This window comes from Astyanax mexicanus, chromosome 12, assembly GCF_023375975.1.
Source record: "Astyanax mexicanus isolate ESR-SI-001 chromosome 12, AstMex3_surface, whole genome shotgun sequence".
NCBI lineage: Eukaryota > Metazoa > Chordata > Actinopteri > Characiformes > Acestrorhamphidae > Astyanax > Astyanax mexicanus.
Genome location: NC_064419.1, coordinates 4,932,929 through 4,956,488, shown reverse-complemented (window position 1 = coordinate 4,956,488; position 23,560 = coordinate 4,932,929). Strand labels below are relative to the sequence as shown.

The following is a 23,560-nucleotide window of genomic DNA, read 5'->3' as shown; positions in this document are numbered from 1 at the left end:
AGTAGTAGCTCATTGCATTTATTAAAAGAGTCTGACCCAAATAGTGAATATGAATAACAATTTGATATGTTGTTATTTGCTTCTCCACTTATAACACTATTTAGGAAGCTTTGTGTTTTATAAGCCTAAACAATAAAAAGTTTAAACGTCAATAAATATACTTGGAAGACTTTAAATAAGGTATGTATTGCTAAAATATGGTAAATATGAAGATTCATTTAAGAAAATATAATGTGTGTCTTTTTAAACTGGAGAATTTGTACATTTTTGGTGCATGGCGTATCTCCCGTGAGGTATTAAGTATTCTCGAAGCGTACTCACATTTTTGTCATGCATGCCTGCCTATACAGCTGCACAGGAACAATGACCAACTGCATTCAAATATGTGTGTGTGTGTGTGTGTGTGTGTGTGTGTGTGTGTGTGCAGAATTTACTGAGATCTACTCGATATGTCCAAAGGTTTGTGGAAACCTCTTATATCTTGGCTGCAGTACTCATCTACTTTATGCAACCACACACACACACACACACACACACACACACAGCTTATCTAGTCCCTGTAAAAGAATATGGTGAAAATCTCTTTTCATATCTAATTGAATCAAATTAATTAGGAACAATAAGTGCCAATACATCCTTATGGTCCTTGTTCTTGTTAGAGTTGCTCAGACTGCATTTAATAAAACCAAAATTATTCAAAAACACAACACAATGCAACACAGCACAGCACAGCACTGCATGGTACCACACAAGACATCACAAAACAACACAACACAGTGCAACGCATTGCAGCAAAGTACAACACAGCACAACACCAAAAAACAACAGAGCACAGTTCAACAAATCACAGCAAAACACAGAATAGCACGAAACAGCGTAGAACAACACAGCACAGCACATCACAGCAAAACACAGCACAGCTCAACACAATACAACACAGTGCAGTACAACACAGCACAACACAGCACAGCACAGCAAAACACAGCACAACACAGCACAACACAATACAACACAGCACAGCACAAAAAATCACATTAAATCACAGCAATACACAGAATAGCATGAAACAGCTTAGAACAACACAGCAAAGCAAAACACAGCACAACACAATACAACACAATGCAGTACAACACAGCACAACACAATGCAGTACAACACAGCACAGCAAAACACAGCACAGCACAACACAATACAACACAATGCAGTACAGCACAGCACAGCAAAAAACAGCACAGCACAACACAATACAACACAATGCAGTACAGCACAGCACAGCAAAACAAAGCTCAGCACAACACAATACAACACAATGCAGTACAACACAATGCAGTACAACACAGCACAGCAAAACACAGCTCAGCACAACACAATACAACACAATGCAGTACAACACAGCACAACACAATGCAGTACAACACAGCACAGCTAAACACAGCTCAGCACAACACAATACAACACAATGCAGTACAACACAGCACAACACAATGCAGTACAGCACAGCACAGCAAAACACAGCTCAGCACAACACAATACAACACAATGCAGCAAAGTACAAAACAGCACAGCACAGAAAATCACAGCACAGCACTGTACAATAAGCATTTAAAACAGGACATGATAAATAAGTTGGTGTGCAGGAGCGAACAGGGCGAAGCTGCAGTCCTGAGTTATTCCAGCACCACAGCGCTCAGTAATAACACTGCTGGACTGCATGTAAAGTGTAATAACATCCCCAAAATACAGATTACAGCAGGATATGATATGAATATGAACAGTCATCAAGTGGTAGATATTAGCAGTTCGGGGGCAGCTGGTCTGTATTACAGTAGTACAGAGTGCAAAGGCTGTGAACCGGACAGTGACTATTAAATAAAAAGCAGGGTGGAGGGGTACTTCATTAAAGCATCCAGACATCCTGTGGTGGGGTGTGGGGTGTGGGGGGGTCAGGTGTGGGGGGGGTGAGGGGGTGTACACTGTCTGGTCTGGGGCTGTGGAACCTCATCTTGTTGAATTAGAGGTGAAAAAAGAGATCCTACTCTGTTGATGATGCTTTAAAACTGATTTTAATGTGTTAAATACAATAAATAGACAAAAGTAATGGGACATCTATCATTCATTATTTCTTCTGAAATTAAGTGTATTGTAAAAGAGTTTATCCTGCTTTTGTTGGAGTAACTGCACCAAATTCTTTACAGATTAAAGGAATAATTTCTAGTAGATTCTAGCTGATTGCATTCAGCAGTAAGAATGCACAATATACCTTTGGTACCACTTTAAAATAAGACTACCTTTATAAAGGGTTTATAAATGGTTTACAATTAGTTTTTTTAATGGTTACTAATTAGGTTGTAAATGCCTTAAAAATAAAAATCATTAATAATCAGTTATAACTCATGCATAGACAGGGCAACAATATAGATGCTGTGGGTTCACTATTTGGCAAACAACAGGTCGTTGTTGCCCTTTCTATGTATGTGTTATAACTGATTATTAATGACTTTTAAGACTTTTTCAACCTAATTAGTAACCATTAATAAACTAATTGTAATTAACCATTTATAAACCCTTTATAAAGGAAGTCTTATTTTAAAGTGGTAGCATATCTTTTTAGCATCATAAGTGGTCACATGTCACATCATATCGTCGCTGTAATTGTATTAGTTCATTCTTAAAAAAAATTTGGCGCAAGTAAATTAAAAATCAAAAAACTGAATGGAGACTTCTTTTTTATTGGACAGTGACAATATTCAGGGTATGCAATATCATATAAAATGTCCCAAAAAAAATTCAGCTTGATATAAAATTAATATATATATATATATATATATATATATATATTAAACACTTTCCTCATTTGCCATGACTGATCTCCCAAAGGCAGATTTAATTTGCGCTATATTTAGTTTAATTTAGATTAATTTCCTTGTTTTTTCTTATACATACATAAGAAAGAAAGAAAAAAGAAATCAAAAAGGAAAAAAAAACAGCAATAAACTTGCATTTAAAGTGCATTCAAACTAATTAAAACAGAATGAAAAAGTACAGGCTGAAGGAATTAAGCTCTATAAAAAGGCCGCAGGTGAGTAACTTTTTGTAGTGTATAAATGAAGGAATTTCGTGTAAAAGTTTGATTTTATTATTAAATTTTGCACAATATTGGAGTGCAGTGTAAAAGAACTGCTGCTTCTCCAAGTGTGTGAAAAACGGGGTCTTCTAAAGGCAGTGTGTAAACATTACTGAATGACAAGCAAGGGAATAGTGGTGTGTGCGTGTGTGTGTGTGTGTGTGTGTGTGTGTGTTACTTTGTGTGTGTGTTACTTTGTGTGTGTGTGTGTGTGTGGTGGGCTGTGTTGACTGAGAGTGGTCATGTGGAATTTGACTGCAGCTTTTATGAGCTCCCCCCATCCTCAACCTAACGACAGCCACGTCAGCAAACACACACACACACACACCTACAGCTAGACCTGTTTTAAGTGTCAGTTAATGTATATAAAACACTATATGTCCAAATGTTTGAGGACACGCCTTCTAATTAATGCATTCAGCTACCCCTCTCTGGAATGATGGAGCTCCAGTTGGGGGTGATGTTGGGGATGTTGCTGAATGCAATCAAATCCTCACAGCAATGCTGTAATTCTAGGAGAAAGTCTGCCCTGGACAGTAGAGACAGATACTCCAACAAAAGCAGGAGAAACTCTTTATATAACTCTTAATATTTTTGATTTTGGAAAAAACAATGTATAAGCTGTTGTTCTAATACAGGGGTGTCCAAACTACGGCCCGCGGGCCATTTGTGGCCCGTTTCCTTTTTTGGAGCGGCCCGCGAGGTATTTTAGAAATAGAATGAAAGTTGGCCCGCTGTTAAGCAGGTTTTTATAATGTGAGATTCAAAGTTTGAAAGCTAGGTGTCAGAAACGTGCCAAAGAGTCTAAAAGCAGAGAGAGTGCGCATTTCTAGCGCAGAAAAACAGGCCAAAGAGTCTAAAAGCGGAGAGAGTGCGCATTTCTAGCGCAGAAAACGGGCCAAAGAGTCTAAAAGCGGAGAGAGTGTGCATTTCTAGCGCAGAAAAACGGGGTAAAAGTGTCTAAAAGCGGAGAGAGTGCGCATTTCTAGCGCAGAAAAACGGGGCAAAAGAGTCTAAAAGCGGAGAGAGTGCGCATTTCTAGCGCAGAAAAACGGGGTAAAAGTGTCTAAAAGCGGAGAGAGTGCGCATTTCTAGCACAGAAAAACAGGCCAAAAAGTCTAAAAGCGGAGAGGGTGCGCATTTCTATCTCAGAAAAACGGGGCAAAAAGTCTAAAAGGGGCCGTAATGAAGGAGTTTTATATTAAGAGACATCATGAAATTAAAAATCAATTTGAAAAATTTTAGTTTACACAACACTGTCAAAGATAAAGATAGTAAGTCAAGTAAAATGGTGTGTAAATGAAATAATCAGGAAAAAAGTATTATTTAAATTGGTATATTTCTTTATTTGTTTTATTACAGAGTCTGTGACCCGTGACTGCAAATATATTTCTATATATTGTTCAATTACTGCATACTTACTATACAAAATACATACAAATAAATTGAGATTGATGCCACCAGAGCTTCATTATAGAGCCTCTCTAAATGAGCGGTCCTCTCATTCATCTGGTCAGCATTAAGCTGTGATGTTATTGGTTGGTAAAGTGAAGGATGTCTGTGTTCCTTCTCTGTGTAACACAGCACAGTCTTTGTGGAAGTGAAAATTAGATCCAGGCCTGAACACATGATGAGTGGCAGCCGGTGCACAGGTACACTACTGTTCACTACTGTTCACTACTGTTCACCAGCTCCAAACCTCTGTTTCAAATGAGTGTGTTTGCAGACTGGAATCCAAAAAATGTTATGCAATTGATAACAATACAGAAGTGAAATGTGAGTTCAATTTTTTTTTTGACTAAACTACGGTACGTTGGAATAACTCAAACTCTCTAATGCTCTCTAATGAGTTTAGCATTTTTGGTTGGCTAACGCTAATGCTGTGTCTTGTGTCCAGTAGGGGTGGGCAATATTATATCCAATATATACACAATATATCGTGACACAGAAATATGATGATATTAAAAATCCATATCGTGATAATAGAGATGTTCTGTCTTAAAAGTGGTCCATTATTAACTGTAAAGCTTTAAGTGTATTTATTGTATACTTGTTTGAGTTTGCAGTTTATATGCATGAAAATATTCTGCGATATTTTTTGCTGCATTATATTATTTTATGCTATATTATTTATTTTGCCACATTATGATTATACTGTTATGCTCTTAAACTATATTCCTGAAATTAATGAATTATTTTTCTGTGTTTCTATTTTGCCAAGTATATCGTTATCACAAAAATACCCTGAAATATCGTGATATTATTTTAGAGCCATATCGCCCACCCCTAGTGTCCAGTGCCAATGCTAATGCTGCTGCACCCAGCCTTAGTAGAAATCTGTGTAGATTAACACACAGCGCTTGATTGACTTTAAAAGAAAAAGTGTTTACTTAACGTAGCTTTACTTAAATTATTTATTTAATATTTTGGGATATTTGACAGGATTACAGGATTTGACAGGCCTGTGTCCAGACTTGACCTTTGGTTCAGGTTGAGTTTAAATGAGGACCAGTATTCAGTGCTTCTTCTGATTGGCAGTTTTAAGCTTTGACCTTTGACCGCACTGTAACTGGTAATTGGGTGATGAGTGGTGTGTGTTTGGGAGCTGATACCATTAGTGACAGAGGTGTGTGTGTGTGTGTGTGTAGTGCCATGTGGTGTCCAGATGCTGCCCATAAAGGCACATGGATGGCAGGCGAGCGCCGCAGGGCGAGAGATAATGAGTCCCACAGTAAACTTCAGAGAGAGAGAGAGAGGGAGGTTCAACTCAGCAGGAGATTTACATTGTAAAGCATGGCCTGCTTAAAACAAGCACTAATAAATATTAAAACACACTTTCTCTTATCCGCACACACACTCATTTATGGTTTACAAACCCATAATTCCTCTCTGTGGTACATTTACACAAAGATAAGGTGTTACAAACGGCTTGATATAAGGGTTCTTCTTTAAAAAGCTTTGAACCCCAGCCTATTTTAGTGTGTTTTTTCTCAGTTTTCTCCCTCAGTTCTCCTTTCACTTGTTATAACACAGTTATGTTAGGAGACAACCAAGTGCTATTATTTTTCTTTATACCAGACGACATTGAGCTCCTCAAAAATGTCATCATTTGAGATGCAAATGCTTCCAGAATTTGCAAATCTTCATGATTTTTTGTTGACGAATCAGCACCAGCAATGACGTCATGAGATTTACACAGTGGGTATTGGATAGAATTCCATCATTCCATGGATTTTCCATCCTAAACCAGGTCCTTATACCCTTCGAGCCCATTCTCAGCATTGGCCATGGGCTCCTGGTTAATCATGGGCGCCTGTCATGATCATTAGGTTAGTGACATATCATACTTATTATACAGCTATTTGCTATTTATAGATATATGTTTGAGTAAAATTAACATTGTTGTTTTATTCTATGAACTACGGTCAAAATTTCTCCCAAATTCCAACTGAAAATATTATCATTTGGAGCCTTTATTTGCAGATGAGAAATGATCGAAATAACAAAAAAGATGCCGAGCTTTCAGACCTCAAATAATGCAAAGAAAACAAGTTCATATTCATAAAGTTTTAAGAGTTCAGAAATCAATATTTGGTGGAATAACCCTGGTTTTTAATTACAGTTTTCATGCATCTTCAGGCATGTTTTTTTTCTCCACCATTCTTACACACTGCTTTTGGAAAACTTTATGCTACTTCTGGTGCAAAAGTTCAAGCGGTTCAGCTTGGTTTAAAGGCTTGTGATCCTCCATCTTCCTCTTGGTTATATGCCAGAGTTTTGCACGCGTGCGAACCATAGATGAACTGCTAAAGTTTATCTGCAATAGTAGGTAGAATGAAGTTTTACTGCTGCTGTAGTCTTTCACAGTGTTTATGCAAGTGGTGCATCTGTATTTTAGTAGATGCATCCCAAAACCTAGGCTGCACCCAGGGCTGTACAGTTAAACCAGCACGAGTCCTCACGCTGTGTTGAGTGGTGTTTGAAGTGTGGGGTAGACTGAGGTGATTACAGTACAGTAGCAGGTAATAAAGCAGTGTGTGGCCTCCTGGAAGGAATTAAAGAATTAACAGTAAACGGCTCATATTAAAGTGATAGTTCAGCAAAAACAAGCCTTCCCGGTCCACCTCCTTAACCCCACACATGTTTGGTGTTTGATGTTTGGTTTCTTATCCAAACCTTAGGGTTGTGCTTTCGCTACAAGGCTAATTAGCTTTGTGCTAACTGCAGTGTTAAATCATGTCTCAAGCTGTGAGGGTTGTAAAATAATCTTTGGTCAATATCAATATATTTTGTACATTCCATAGACATATTCTAACTAATGTAAAAAAATGTAAAAAAAATAAATAAATAAATAAAAAAAACATAATAATAATAATATGTCCAAATTAAATACAATCAAATAATCACAGCATTGCTTCATTATCTTGTAGAAAGCCTTACCTGGACAGTAGAGAAGCGTACTCCTGTATCCTGTGTGTGTGTGTGTGTGTGTGTGTGTGTGTGTGTGTGTGTGTGTGTGTGTGTGTGTGTGTGTGTGGACATATGATTGATGTGCAGCAGACGAAGCAGAAGTTGGGGGTCGGTCATAAAGGCGAAGGTGAAACTGTTGCAGGTTTTCTCCAGCTGAAACAGGAGCATTAAAGTCCGACCTGCGGCCTGTACACACCTGTACACACCTTTACACACCTGTACACACACACACACACACACACACACACACACACACACACGCATACATTCATTTTTTCTCTCCGACATACAAATAAGCACCTAGGTGAGCTGTATTACAGCTAGACCTCCATCCACTAACTATAGCCTTGCTTTGTTGCATTTCATAAACTTACACACACATACACACACACACACACACTGCACAAAATGTTGCAAATTTTAAAGGTGCCATAAAATGCATTTATTGAGTAACGAAGATACAAGTCTGAATGACTTACGTATTAATCTACAATGCAGAAAATGTGTCCAGATTTTGTCTGCAACTGTATGCATTTGTTAAAGCATTCTAATAGTTAAGGTTGCACAATTTCATGGTAGAAAAAGCATAAAAATGGTCCCAAGCATGACATCATCTGTACTGACACACCGAAGCAGCAGCCGGGCCTTAAAATGTCAGCAATCCTCACATTACATTTATTAATGTTACAGGCTGTCATCAGTTTTCCTCATCCACAGAAAATCGCACACAACTCCCTGGTTTGTAATAATTCAGACTGTTTTTCAGAAAGTGATCCAAGTTGTGTTGCGTATGTGAGGGTTTGTACTGCCCTGCCCGCTTCTGTAATGGAAAACTGGCATTTAGAGACCGTAAGTGTGTGTGTGTGTGAGTGTGAGTGTGTTTGTGTGTGTTAGTGATTGTTTATGTAATCAGATTTATGTTTTCTCTAATGCACACACAGCATGGCAGTGCAATTGTATGTGTGTGTATTTGTGTGTACATCTGTTTGTGTGGATGGTTTGTGTGTGCATTTTGAAAGCTAATTCGTTGTGTGTGTGTGTGTGTGTGTGTTTGATCTCTGCTCCTGCTTTTTACGACTTCCCAGCATGCTTTGTCACAAGAAGAAAAATATGGATGCAATTCTCTACAAAATCATTACAGTAAATAAACACTGCAGTGGCTCAAGGCTCTACCTCTTGCAGCGCCACACACACACACACACACACACACACACACACACATTCTGCTCTGCCATTATGTCCCTGATTAAAACAACTCTCTTCATTTCTTTTATGTTCTGAGAGAGGAATATAAACACAAAAGATTTATTATCTGACATTCAAAAGTCATATTACACAAGACCAGTATGGTATCCCATGACTTTTGCCATGTCCCATGAAAGCTAAAGAATGCAGCACTGACCTGTGGGATATGCGTGTGGGATTTCCTGCATTGAGCCAGAAGCCACCCATAGGTCACATTGCCTTGCCATGAGCACACAGGACACACAGTGTTTCTTAACCTCACTCCCAAGATAACACCTCACAACCTATACAGGTGTGGGTGTTCCCAAGCCGTCTCCTGAGGAAACACTTCATGACCAATTTGACATACTGCTGTCCCATGACAGAAAATTAGAATATCATTGAAAAATGATTCAAAATATGAATCTCATATATTATATTGATACATTACACACAGAGTGATCTATTTTAAGTGTTTACAGCTAATTAAAAACCCAAGAATCAGTGTCCCAGAAAATTAGAATATTATATAATTATATATAACTTTTGGCAGTGTGGGCAGTCAAGCCAAGTCCTGCTGGAAAATGAAATCCTCATCTCCATAAAAGTTGTCAGTAGCAGAGGAAAGCATGAAGTGCTGTAAGACTTTGTGGGAAAACAAAACTGCACTGACTTTAGACTTGATAATAAAACACAGTGGATCAACACCAGCAGATGACAGACATGTCTCTCCAAACCATCACTGATCATCAGTAAATTTTACATTTAATTTGTAAATTAAGGGAGCAGAGTCTGGAGGAAGAGTGGAGAGACACACAGTCCAAACTGCTCGAGGTCTAGTGTGAGGTTTCCACCAATCAGTGATGGTTTGGATAAAGAGACATGTCATCTGCTGGTGTTGATCCACTGTGTTTTATTATCAAGTCTAAAGTCAGTGCAGTTTTGTTTTCCCACAAAATCTTTAAACAGCACTTCATGCTTGTTCCCTCTGCTACTGACAACTTTTATGGAGATGTGGATTTCATTTTCCAGCAGGACTTGGCACACTGCCCACACTGCCAAAAGTACTAATTGGCCTTATATCATATTTTAATTTTCCAAGACAGATTTTTGGGTAATCAATTCAATTCAATTCAATTTTATTTATAAAGCGCTTTTACAACAAAAGTTGTCACAAAGCAGCTTAACACAGAAAAACAGGTCCACGCCTCTTATGAGATGCCAATTATTGTGGTGACACAGTAGCAAGGTTTTCATTGGCTGTAAGCCATAATCATCAACTATAAAATAAATAAATGCTTAAAATAGATCACACTGTGTGTAATACATCTATATAATATATGAGTTTCACATTTCAAACTGAATTACTGAAATAAAGTAACTTTTCAATTAAATTCTAATTTTTTGAGATGCACTAGTATGTGTATGATTAGGCTCCACAGCTAAATGCTTGGGAGCTTCATACTCATCTAGGCCACTTTTGGCATTAAGCATGGTGCCGATAGATTCATGTTTGCACTGTTTATCTGCTCCAGAGAGTCTTATTTTATGGGCAGTCCTTTTTTTTACAGGGACTAGACAAGCTGTGTGTGTTCAGTTGCACATCTCTGTCAACAATGGGTGTCTTTACATAAAGTCAGACATTAATTTGAGTGGGTGATGATTTATCCATGCAGTCTAGTAGCGTGTAATCTTCCATTTCTGGTTTGTAGCTCCAGTGCAAATTTAAAGGAGCAGACTTCATACCCCTTTACCCTTTCATTATTGGCCAAACTATCACTTTAATTCACTCCTGACACATTTACACTGGTCTGTTATTGCTTGCACGGCTTTGATTTTCCTGCTTTTCTGTGTAATCATCACTTACACACGTGTTTTTTAGTGTAAATTACGTGTCGAGACCCATTCCAGCTCCTGCAGGGTGAAGTTCAGGGCTGGTGGACGGGTGCTGGGAGGAGAACATCCACCTATTAGCTGTGTTACAGGTGTTCCTAACTGGTGATAAAGGCTCAGACTGCTTATCAGACTCAGTGGCATCTGGCTGCATATGCTCTTAAAACGCGTGAACACACACACACACACTTTGAGCAATAACTCTATGGTCCGAGTGCAGCTGGACATGAGCAGTCATCTGGATTAGCAGTCAGGACCCGACCTGACTGTCTGTCTGAGCGTTTATATGATTGTGTGTGTATGTGTGTGTCTGTATGTGTGTGTGTGTTTGGTTTTAGGCCTTTATGGGCACCTGATCCCACTGGAATGATAAAAATATGAACACTGTGTTGTTTTGAGAACATTTGGCTGCTTTCTTTTAAAAAATACAATTTTCCTCCCAAATCTGCAGCTTTTGTGAGCAGAAGTAAAGGAGGTGAAATCGGATCTGTTAAGGTGAGGCCTGGTTTGGAAAGTTGTAAGTGTAGCATTTTGGAACATCATACTATTCCTACATTTAGGCCTGTCATGATAGTTTGTTGTTTATTGAAACATTAATAGGCGCTCTAAACTTCACAAGACTTACCCCTAATTACTCCACTCCACATGGTGGCGCTAATCAAATGAACAGGGTAAACCTATTGAAGAATGAAGAATATTGGTTGTTAAATTCTGTCCAATAAAGTCCAATAAATCCATAACAATAACTTACGTAGGAGTATTTCATCCTCATCAGTCTTTGAAGTATTGTAGAGAATTGTCTTTGCAATTACAGTATCGAGTATCGCAAAATCAGTGTATCGTGACATCATTGATATCGTAGGCAATGTATCGTGACAATATCGTATTGTGACATACCCTGTGATTCCACGCTTAATGAACATGGAATCATTTTTGCTGGCCACAATATTCAGTGTCTCTGAGGAACAAAGATGGGCAGAAAACACTGCACATGGCACCTCCAGGAAGCCAATCACCTGAATATTGACATCACCTGCTCTCCCGTTCACTCTCTTTGCTGAGTATTGTCCGCTTTTCCATTGGCTGTGTTAGCTCTCTTGTTTTTACCGACCCTGATTCTAGCCTTCTCTCTGATAATGCCTTGCCGTGTATGACTTCTGGACTGTGTTTACTTTCTGGTATGTTATCTCCTTATTGCTGCTGTTTATCTGTATTGACCTTGCTTGTCCTGACTACCCCTTTGTCCTTTACTTTAATAAATAAAGTATATTTTGATTTGTGTCTGCGCTTTTTTTTTTAACGGTGCAAAACAGAAGCCTTATGTTCACTGTTTCCAGAAGTGGAGTCCACTTCTTTGCGCTTGGAGGCTTCTGGGATGTACCATCACTCAGAAATGTGTTGAAATGTGCATTGTTTTCCATAACTGCAGTTTTCATAACTGTTTCGGGAAGAAATGAATGCCATGTGCTCCAGACCAAAGATGAAAACGGCAATCCGGACTTTTTTTTATCAGCAACATGACCAAAAGATAGAGCCTTAGTGATACAGCATTAATACATAATATCTTTTATTGTGAGATCTATGCAGTTTTTCAGCACAGATTACAAAGGCGTGACTGCGGAAGAATAAGTTGCGGGTCCTGTATATGCATTATGCATTATTGTTTTATATTAGCGTATATTATTTATAATAGTGACATGAATTGGTCCTTAAATTTCAGTAATATTGTTCAGCCCATTTTTTTTTTTTGGTGCAGTATTTCGTCTGAACACTAAAGCTTATTGTGATGGGCCTACCTGAAATGACAGTTTTTCAGAACTCAGAATATGTGTGTGAGGAAACAGCTGCCTTTTGCAGTGAGGTGTGAGTAGCTGGTGAGCAGTGTGTTATTTGGATGTGGAGTGTGTGTAATAGTGTGTGTATACGCTGTTATCTGTTGTCTGACAGGCTGTACTTTCTTATGTTGAGCCTCAAAACAGTCCCCTGCAGCCGGTCATTGCAGGTAATGTGGTGTCTGTGGCTGTAAATATGTGTGTGTGTGTGTGTGTGTGTGTGACACGCATACAACTTGGCCCAGAGCTCCAGTTGTAACACTGCACTGCTTGTGGCTGAGGACCTGCCTGTCCACAGGTTTTCAGAGTAATATCTTCACCTGTGTGTGTGTATGTGTGTGTGTGTGTGTGAAGGCACGTGCTGAAGCGCATGTACACACACACGTGTCTGAAACCGTGTTTATTAGAAGGTTAAGATGCTGTGCAGGAATTGCAGCCGCAGATCCAACGTGTTTGTTTATTTATTTGTTTACTGATGTTTTACACTCTGCACTTTTACACTGGAAATTTCCACAGTGGCCTGCTTCCTCCACACACCGGGACTGCGTATGTGTGTGCGTGTGTGTGTGTGTGTGTGTGTGAAAAGACTTGAAATGAGCTGTGTAGAGATGATGGAAAAACACACACTGTGATGCATCTCCTGTTTTAGTTGAAGCTTAATACTGTCGCACCCGTAGTGCCAGTCTGGCACAGTCTGTTCAAAACTGTGTGTTTGTGTGTGTTTGTGTATTTTGTGTGTGTGTGTGTTTGAGTTTTGTGTGTGTGTGTGTGTGTGTTTGAGTTTTGTGTGTGTGTGTGTGTGTGTCTGGGGGGACATTAGGGCACAACTTAGAGTCGTCAGAGGATGAATAAGAAAAGCACACACAGAAACAAGCTTCTGCTCTTTCACATATAACAACATCTTAATGCAGATAAATTTAATATTATAGCAATATATACAAAAATATAAAAGCAATTTAGGGATTAAGAGACCTAGCAGACTATTATACAGACAGACAGACAGATAGATAGATTGACAGATAGATACATTGATAGATAGATAGACAGATTTTCTGATGTGTGTGTTTTCTGTTTTTCCTGCAGGGCGGCGACAGATCACAATGTGGACAACACTACAGCTATGCTGAGAGAGTGGCTGAAGGCGGCTCAATCCAGATACCACTATGTGGAGTGGAGGCCCATGGAGGAACCACGGTAATCCACTACTGACCAGAATCCAGAGACCCTCTTACTCTAGAGCAGTGACTACAATCTAGACCCTCAGTCACATGGCATTAGTTGCATTCTAGAGCAGCACTTATATTCCAGTAGTTACATCCAGTAAACACATTCTAGAACAGCTTTCATATTCTAGAGCAATGGTTACATTCGAGTAGTTACATTCTAGAACATCTATCATATTCCTGAGTAGTGGACACATTCCAGGAGTTATATTCTAGAACAGTCAAATTCTAGAGCATTCTAGAGTGTTGACACTCCAGTAATCACATTCTAAAACACTGGTCATCTCCTAAAGGAGTAGATCCTTTCTAGTAATTGTATTCTAGAACACTGGGCATACCCTAGAAAAGCCAATGCATTGCAGTAGAAACATTCTAGAGTGGTGTTAACAATCCAATAGTCACATTCTAGAACACTGGTCATCTGCTAAAGGAGTAGATACTTTCTAGTAGTTGTATTCTAGTTGTACACTGATCATATGGTGGAGAAGTGAATGCATTGCAGTTATAACATTCTAGAGTGGTGTTAAAATCCAGTAGTCACATTTTAGAGCACTGGTCATATACCTAGAGCAGCGGTTACTTCCATCAATTATTTTCTAGAACACTGGTCACATTTTAGAAAAGTGAATGCATTGCAGTAATAACATTCTAGAGCCGTATCAACACTCCACTAATCACATTCTAGAATACTGTGCCAGTGGTCTAGAACACTAGTCATATCGTAGAGGAGTAGAGACATTCTAGTAGTCACATTCTAGAGCATTGGTTATATTCTAGAGCAGTGGTTACATTCCATGAATCATTTTCTACAACATGTGTCATATTACTACATAAGGGAGCCTTCTTTTAGAATATGTTTCATATTCTAGAGCCTATTCTAGAACTGTAATTTAGAGTAGTAATTACAAGGCATTCTAGAGCTGTCAAATTCTAGAACAGCAGTTGCATTCTGTGTAGCAAAAATATACCATCCTTCTGGAAATCTGTCCTTCTACAAGCATTCAGCTGCTGTCCTGATCTGTCTGAATACCATCTTCCCCAGCTGGATCAGGTGCGCTACAGCTGTGCTGAAGCTGCTGGAAGGTGGATTATCAATCATATGATGTAACATCCTTTAAAAAAGGCTTCAGTTTGGTACTAAAAATGGGTTTATTGACTATATGGAACTGTTTTTACAAGATTAAAAACATTCACTTACTTTAATAAGGAACCAATTGTTTATCCATTGTTTACAAGTGTAAATGTATTACATTACTCAAGACCTTCACCAAGAGGTGATAATTACTGAAACAAAACACAAACACAGACACACACACACACACACATTCCAGACATGCCTGAGAGAGCTCTACAGACTGTATCCGTCTGTTGTCCTGTGGCAGGTCGTACACAGATGAGTGGGGGCCGAAACACTGGAGTCCGTCCAGATTTAACCACCTGATGAAGCTCAGGCAGGCTGCTCTGAAGGCGGCACGCGAACGCTGGGCCGACTACGTACTGGTGAGAGTCCCGTACCCTCCCACAGATAATTCTCAGAAAGTAGATCCTCAGGGACACAAGAGTAGCTCTCTCTCTCTCTCTCTCTCTCTCTCTCTCACGCTTTCTCACTCTCTGTCTCACTCTCAGTTTGCAGACAGTGATAATCTCCTGACTAACCCGCGAGTGTTGGACCTGATGATGGCGGAGAATCGGACCCTGGTGGCCCCAATGATGGAGTCGCGCTCCCTCTACTCCAACTTCTGGTGTGGCATCACTCCTCAGGTAGACAAACACAGACAATACACACAGAATCAAATCATCATAAAGGCCTACTTGTTGGTTCATGTTCAGACAATGGAAAGTTCTCAATTTGGCTCTTTCCAAGTTTGTGCTAAATTAATTTATTATGGAAAATGGCCCTATGTGACAAACATACCTGTCAAGTTTTAGATTTAAAAATAAGGGATATTTTCCTCTGTACGCTTAAAGCCGTCCCACCAGCCCAACGAAGGTTCAGTATCCCTTCCATTTTAAGACAGGTTTACAAAAAATCTAAAATAACCACAAGTGAACCACTTACACACTACAATCAGATTATAAGAATCTGAAATGTTGTGGACATTCCTACATATGTCATTCTTTTAATACAGCCAAATTAAAAATCCTTTTCTTTTAAAAAAAAATTAAGATTTCATGTCTTTTTTGTAATAAATGCACTCTTTTATATGATATATTTTTTATTTATTTAATGGATTTAAAATTGAACAAAGGGTGCACAAATTCTGCCAAATGACTGTTGGTGACCTAAACATAGTATCATGAGCTTTTAATAAAAGGACATGGACCAGATATGTTTCATCAGTAAAAATTTGTCCTAAGGGGCCTACACAATAATTTTTAATTAATACTTCTTTCTTTTGATCACTCCACCCCTGATCAGTTCAGTTCATTTCGGTCCTCTCCACATTTCTAGTTAAACTGAGTCACAAGCTGTAAATTTGTTTGTTTTAAAAGGTTTAATCTGTGTGTTTTATTTCGGAGACGAGTATTTTTAAGCAGCTATCAGAAAAATCTCATCACAGTTTACATGATTAGCCTACCGTTACCTTTCTTTAAGAAAAATCGCTGTATATCCAGACCTGTTTTAACATCAGCAGCTCCAACTGCGACGGGGGGCTTCCCCACACTGACCCTCCTTTGCAAGCTGATTGGCTGTTTCTCCTGAAAGGCGGGACTTTCTCCTTGAACCGGCTCCACAATTGGTTAAGAGACACAGAGCGGTCAGTGCCATGTCTCCTCAATAATATATATATTTTTATTTTAATATAATACGGGAAATTTACGGGAAAATACTAATACGGGAGAACGGCGGGAAAAAGGAGTAAAATACGGTAGTTTCATGGCCAAAACGGGAGACTTGACAGGTATGGTGACAAAGCAATTGGCCCCATCTACTATATGGTCTGGACAACTTGCTATAATCAGTGGAATTGATGGAATACAGAAGGAGAATCTCCTTCCATCAGTTTGTGACCTCAAGCTCAGGCCTTCTTGGGTTCTGCAGCAGGACAATGACTCAAAGCACACCAGGAAGTCGACCACTGAATGGCCCAAAAAACACAAAATTAAGGTTTTAGAGTGGCCTAGTCAAAGTTAGTAAGTTTATTGAAATGCAGGTGGCTCATGCTGGAAAACCCTCCAATATGGCTGAATTAAAGCAATTCTGTAAAGAAGAATGAGCCGAAATTCCTCTGTAGAGATGTGAAAGACTCATTGCTTGATATCAGAAACACTTGATTGCAGTTGTTGCCACCAATCTAGGGTCAGGTTGGTTTGATTTTGGATTTTTGTTCCCTTAATAAGTTAAATTGTTATTTAAAAACTGCTTTCTTACATTAACTTTAAGGTTAATGTTATATTTGTCTAATATTAAAGGATATTAATATATCTGTAGGGGGTAAATACAACACTATACAGTTTGCTTTGCATTATAATATTGCTTTTATTGTCTAATCCATACCTGGTTTATTGATCGGGGAGCTGCTGATGGAATTGGACACGTCCACTGGGCTGTTTTCAGACTTACTCTTTCTGTCTTACTCTCTCTCTCTCTCTCTCTCTCTCTCTCTCTGTCTCTCTCTCTCTCTCTCTCTCTCTCTCTCTCAGGGCTACTATAAGCGAACTCCAGATTACCAGCCGATCCGGGAGTGGAAGCGTTTGGGATGTTTTCCTGTTCCGATGGTTCACTCCACCTTTCTGCTGGATCTCCGACGCTCCTCCTCCAAATCCCTCGCCTTCTACCCCCCCCACCCCGACTACAGCTGGGCCTTCGACGACATCATGGTCTTCGCCTTTTCTGCCCGCCAAGCAGGTCAGATAACTGCAGCTGTGCTCAGGATTTATGGGATGATTGTGTGTGTGTGGACACATGGTAGAGTTACACACTACATGGACAGTCTGTGGGCCAGAGATTTTCCAAGTTCCAAGGTTGTTGGGGGCGCTACAGACTAGTAGCTCTCCAGCCCAGAGGGTTGTTGAACCCAATTGCAGAACAGTTGATCTCAAAGCAGGTAAACCCAAGAAGAAAGAAAAAAAATAATAATAAATAAACACACCGCTCCTCACATGGGATCAAACTTTTGTCATCAGGGTCGTGGTCCAATACACTATCGCTGCCCCGGCTAGTGAACCGGAACGCGGCCAAAAAAAGAAAAAATAATATATAAATAGATAGGGAGCCCAAGATTATGCCGAGAGCGACAAAGAGACAGGGGAGGCATATAAACAAAAGCTCACCAGAGAAACATTTTATTATTATTTTTTTTATCATCGTTTATTATAGTTCAAACAACCTAATGGGCCAGATGTTTCATGCTTGCCGGTCACATCTGGGGTCAAGAGAGGTCATGTGGTTGGATGATCACCATCCCATCTTATTTATCCACAACTCCCCACCTCTTTTAATACAAAAGTATTAGTTGGAGCATCATCATTCTAGAGAACACAGTTCCACCGCTCCACAGCTCAGTGTTAGGGGCTTTATACCCCTTTACAACCCATGGCTGGCATTAGGAACTGTAGGAATGGTGCCAACAGGTTTATCTGCTTCAGAGATTCCAGTTTTTTGAAAATATTGGGAATACTTTTAAATTTAAAGGGAATAGACAAGCTGTATATTTGCATATATGTGTCAGCAAAGGGTGCAACATTAAGTAAGTAACTGGATGCATTGATTAGAAGGAGTATCAACAAATATATGCTAGAAGAGTGGACACATTTTTTAATTGTGTTTTTGTATGAGTTTGTGTGTGTGTGTGTGTGTGTGTTGCTTGTTTATATAACTCAAATGGAGACTGTGTTCACACATCAGTGCCACAGTTGGACACACACACACAATGGGGTTATATCAGGCCATGTGAGGATACACACCTCTCAAAATGCTTCATTAGACCTTGCCTTCACTGTTTGTTCACACCCACACACCCACACACACACCACACACACATGTAGATGCTTGTACGAAAAAGTTACCAGAAACTATGTGCTGCTGTTTTTCTTACTCTAATTGGTCTGATTCAGCTCCTCAGCTAATTATCCAATCAGATGACTCAGACAGAAGTCTAAACACAGATAAAGGAAAACAGTGCCGGGATGTGAGCCTCCATCACTCTAATGTTGGGGCGTGTCATATTGTATTGTACACAATAATATCACCAAATTTTTTTATATTATGAACAATATTATACCCTAAAATATCGTCTCATATAACCCACCCCTAATTATCACATCAGGGTTCTACTTTTTTTGCTGTTTTTAACAAAAGAAAAATTTACACTGTTCTCATTCCTATTATATATCTACTAGAGACTATATAGAGAGATTATATCTGTCCAGTATCATTTATTTTACTTTAATCCTGGATATATGGACATATTTGGAGAGCATTATTAGTATTATTAGTATTACGACATTATGACATTATGACATCAAAAGAGTGTCATATAATTTTTTTTAATTCAGTGTTTTGTCACAAAAATATCCTGAAATATTATAATATAATTTTAGGGATGTATCACCCACTCCTACTGTAAAGTCTCTAGAACAATAAAATATACAATGATACATAATAATTAGTGTTTAATTCATTAAATACATTATTGAAAACTTTTGAGTTTATTTTTTTTTCTGGATATATGGAGATATTTGCAGTGCATTATTATTAGTATCACAGCATTCTGGATCATTGACCTCTGTTACAAATCTGATAAAATTCTAGTAATTTGTTAATAACTCAAATTACTAGTGCCATATATTTTTTTTTATTCAGTGTTTTGTCACAAAAATATCCTGAAATATTATAATAGAATTGTAGGGACGTATCGCCTACACCTACTGTAAAGTCCCTAGAATAATAAAATATACAATGATAAATAATAATTATTGTTTAATTCATTTAATACATTATTGAAAACTTTTGAGTTTATTTTTTTTTTCTGGATATATGGAGGTATATGGAGTGCATTATTATTAGTATCACGGCATTCTGGATCATTGACGTCTGATACAAATCTGATAAAATTCTAGTAATTTGTTAGTAACTCAAATTATTAGAATTTAGTTGTGCCATATAATTTTTTTGATTCAGTGTTTTGTCACAAAAATATCCTGAAATATTATAATAGAATTTTAGGGCCGTATCGCCCACCCTTACTAGAAAGTCCCTGGAACAATAAAATATACAATGTTAAGTAATAATTAGTGTTAAATTCATTAAATACATTATTGAAAACGTGTGTGTTTCTGTGTGTGTGTGTGTGTGTGTGTGTGTGTGTGTGTGTGTGTGTAGATGTACAGATGTATGTGTGCAACAAGGAGCACTATGGCTTCCTGCCTGTTCCTCTGAAGGCCCATCAGAGTGTGAAAGATGAAGAGGAGAGTTTCACACACACCATCACTGAGGCACTGAGTAAGACACACTCCCACTCACACACACACACACACACACACACACTCTCTAACACACTTTTTAATTAAGTTTTGTTTGTATGATTCTGTATGAGGGCTGATCATAGCAGGCCACAGATAATGATTCAGTCAGTGTTTGTTAAATATCCTCCCTCTCTCTCTCTTTCTCTCTCTCTCTCTCTCTCTCTCTCTCTCTTTCTCTCTCTCTCTCTCCTGCAGTCGATCACACTGTTAAACCCTCACAGCTGCTGTTCGTCCCTCCCAAACCCAGAGACATGATGGGATTTGATGAGGTAAGAGAGGAGAAGAATCCCTGGAGGGACACTGACACACAGACAGACTATGTGACTCAGCAATTGACTCACTGACTCACAGATTGAATCGTATTTATTGACTGACTCACTCTTTGAATTGAATCACACATTTTCTTTATGTCTCTCTTTATGACTCACTAACCACCAAAAGAGTCACATGGTGTTGCTTTGTTTTTAGACTTCTAATTGACTTATTGACTCTTTGATTGATTCACTGACTCACAAACTGATTCTTTACTCACTCACTGATTCACTGACTAGCTGACTTACTGACTGACTCTCTGACTCACTAATTGACAAGCGAATCCCTGGAGTGTCAAAAACACACAGACAGGCTCTGTGTCTCAGTAAGTGACTCACTGAGTCACAGATTGAATCGTATTCATTGACTGACTCACTGTTTGAATCACTGACTCATAAAATGATTATTTACTCACTCACTGATTCACTGACTAACTAACTCACTGGCTGAACCTCACTGACTAGCTGACTTACTGACTGACTCTCTGACTCACTAAGTGACAAGTGAATCCCTGTAGTGTCAATAACACACAGACAGGCTCTGTGTCTCAGTAAGTGACTCACTGAATCACAGATTGAATCATATTCACTGACTGACACACTATTTGAATCACACACTCTCTTTATGGCTCTCTTTATGACTCACTAACCACCAAAACAGTCACATGGTGTTTCTTGCTTTTAGACTTCAAATTGAATTATTCACTCTCTGACTTATTCACTGACTCACAAAATGATTATTTACTCACACACTGATTCACTGACTAATTAACTCACTGGCTGAACCTCACTGACTAGCTGACTTACTGACTGACTCTCTGACTCACTAAATGACAAGCGAATCCCTGGAGTGTCAAAAACACACAGACAGGCTCTGTGTCTCAGTAAGTGACTCACTGAGTCACAGATTGATTCGCATTCATTGACTGACTCACTGTTTGAATCACACACTCTTTTTATTGACTCTCTGATTGATTCACTGACTCATAAAATGATTCTTTACTCACTTACTGATTCACTGACTAACTAACTCGCTGGCTGAACCTCGATGACTTACTGACTGACTCTCTGACTCTCTGAGGCTCTGTGTCTCAGTAAGTGACTCACTGACTCACAGATTGAATCGTATTCATTGACTGACTCACTATTTGAATCACACACTCTCTTTATGGCTCACTAACTAAAAGAGTCACATGGTGTAACTTCTAATTGAGTTATTGACTCTCCGATTGATTCACTGACTCACTCATTGATTCACTGATTAGCTGACATACTGACTCACTAATTGACTCACTAAGTGAATCACTAAGTGATTCACAGACAGGCTGTTTGACATAGTGGTAGAGTTGATGTTTACTCTTTTTTTGACTCACTCAGTAACTCAGTAATTTACTTACTTACTGACTGGCTGACTTACTGATTGACTCATTAAGCTAATAACTGAATCTCTGACTCATGTATGAACTAACTGATTCTCTAACTGACTCTCAGACTCACAGACTGATTCTCTGATTGTCTGTTAATTTGACTCACTAACTTATTGACTCAGTAACTGACCAATAGGTTGACCCACTGTCTAGCTGAATCGTTGGCTCTCTTACTTTGTGAATCACTGAGTGATTCACCTGACAAATGTGTTGACTGATTCACTGACGTACCAATTGGTACCAAGTGATTCGACAATTTGCCACTGGCACAATCACTACCTGACTCTTTGATATGATATTTGTGTCTCTGTTTACCATGCTTCCTTCCTTTGTTTCCTTCCTTTACACACCCTTCATCATCTCTCTCTCTCTCGCTCTTTCTCTCTCTTGCTCGCTCTCTCTCTCTCTCTCTGTTAGATCTTTCTCATTAATCTGAAGAGGAGGACAGACCGGAGGGAGAGGATGTTAAACACACTGGATATTTTGGGGCTGGAGGTCACTGTTACTGAAGCTGTGGACGGCAAGTAGGTCACTAAGATATTTACACTCAATCACAGAAGAAAAATAAACCCCACTGGGTCTTTCCACAAAAAGTGCTAAAAAAAAGTGCTTCACCTGCTGCCCTATAAAAAAGACTCAGCAGAGGCTACTGTTGGGTAGTGTTCCTCTTGGTGAGAGACATGTAGTTGACTACTCTATATGCCTCTATGATGCAGTCAAGACATTTTGCATCATTGGATTGAAGCATGATGGTAGTTTTGACGTATCTTGGCCTTCCAGCAGTCGTTAGCATAGATCCAACTGCAATTTTTCCAGGATTTTCCAGAAAATTTGAACACAGAGATGTATCGCCAATTGAGCCTTTATTGGACCAGCTGGGATGCCAGGTTTATTAACTTACAGGACCTTTGCAGGATCTACAGGCCCAGCTACAATATTGGTGAGCAAATGTGTGGCAGGATGCCATACAGAACCTGTTTGCCTCAATGGAATTTAATTTCACTCTTATCCAAAACGACTTACAAGGCCTTGCAAGGCCAACATAGTGTTAAGAGTCTTGCCCAAGGACTCTTATTGGTCTAGCGCAGCATTGTCACCCAGAGCGGGAATTAAACCCCAGTCTCCCACATGATGGGGTGTTATCCACTGTGCGACACCAACCACTAGGCCCAACTGTATCTTATCTAGAGGCTATCTCAATCTCTCCCTATTGTAATTACTTATTTATATGCTAAAAACATTCACACATATAACGTTTTTTTGTCATTGAGTCTGTGCACTATTTAATTGATCACTTTAGACAAATGTTCAGATGTTCATACTCAGAACTACATATCAGGGGAATCTGATATATATATATATATATATATATATATATATATATATATATATATATATATATATATATATATTCATCATCTGATCTCTCTCTCTCTTTCTCTCAGGGCTTTGAACTCTTCCAAGTTGCAGGCTCTGGGTATTGAGATGATGCCGGACTATAAGGACCCGTACTCTGGACGCGTTCTGACCAGAGGAGAGATTGGCTGCTTCCTCAGCCACCATGCCACATGGACAGAGGTCTCTGTCT

At 39.0% G+C, this 23,560-nt stretch overlaps 1 protein-coding gene across 1 annotated transcript in view; it reads left to right on the top strand.

Annotated features, from left to right (window-relative positions):
- The window catches only part of colgalt2b (collagen beta(1-O)galactosyltransferase 2b), a 38,409-nt gene that overhangs the window by 8,316 nt on the left and 6,533 nt on the right, over nucleotides 1–23,560 (top strand). Inside the window, exons 2-9 of the mRNA XM_022670188.2 lie at nucleotides 13,627–13,737; nucleotides 15,149–15,266; nucleotides 15,393–15,527; nucleotides 17,412–17,616; nucleotides 20,092–20,211; nucleotides 20,430–20,503; nucleotides 22,390–22,496; nucleotides 23,418–23,550. Coding sequence (XP_022525909.2) covers nucleotides 13,627–13,737; nucleotides 15,149–15,266; nucleotides 15,393–15,527; nucleotides 17,412–17,616; nucleotides 20,092–20,211; nucleotides 20,430–20,503; nucleotides 22,390–22,496; nucleotides 23,418–23,550 — 1,003 coding nt within the window. The remainder of the gene's footprint in view (nucleotides 1–13,626; nucleotides 13,738–15,148; nucleotides 15,267–15,392; nucleotides 15,528–17,411; nucleotides 17,617–20,091; nucleotides 20,212–20,429; nucleotides 20,504–22,389; nucleotides 22,497–23,417; nucleotides 23,551–23,560) is intronic.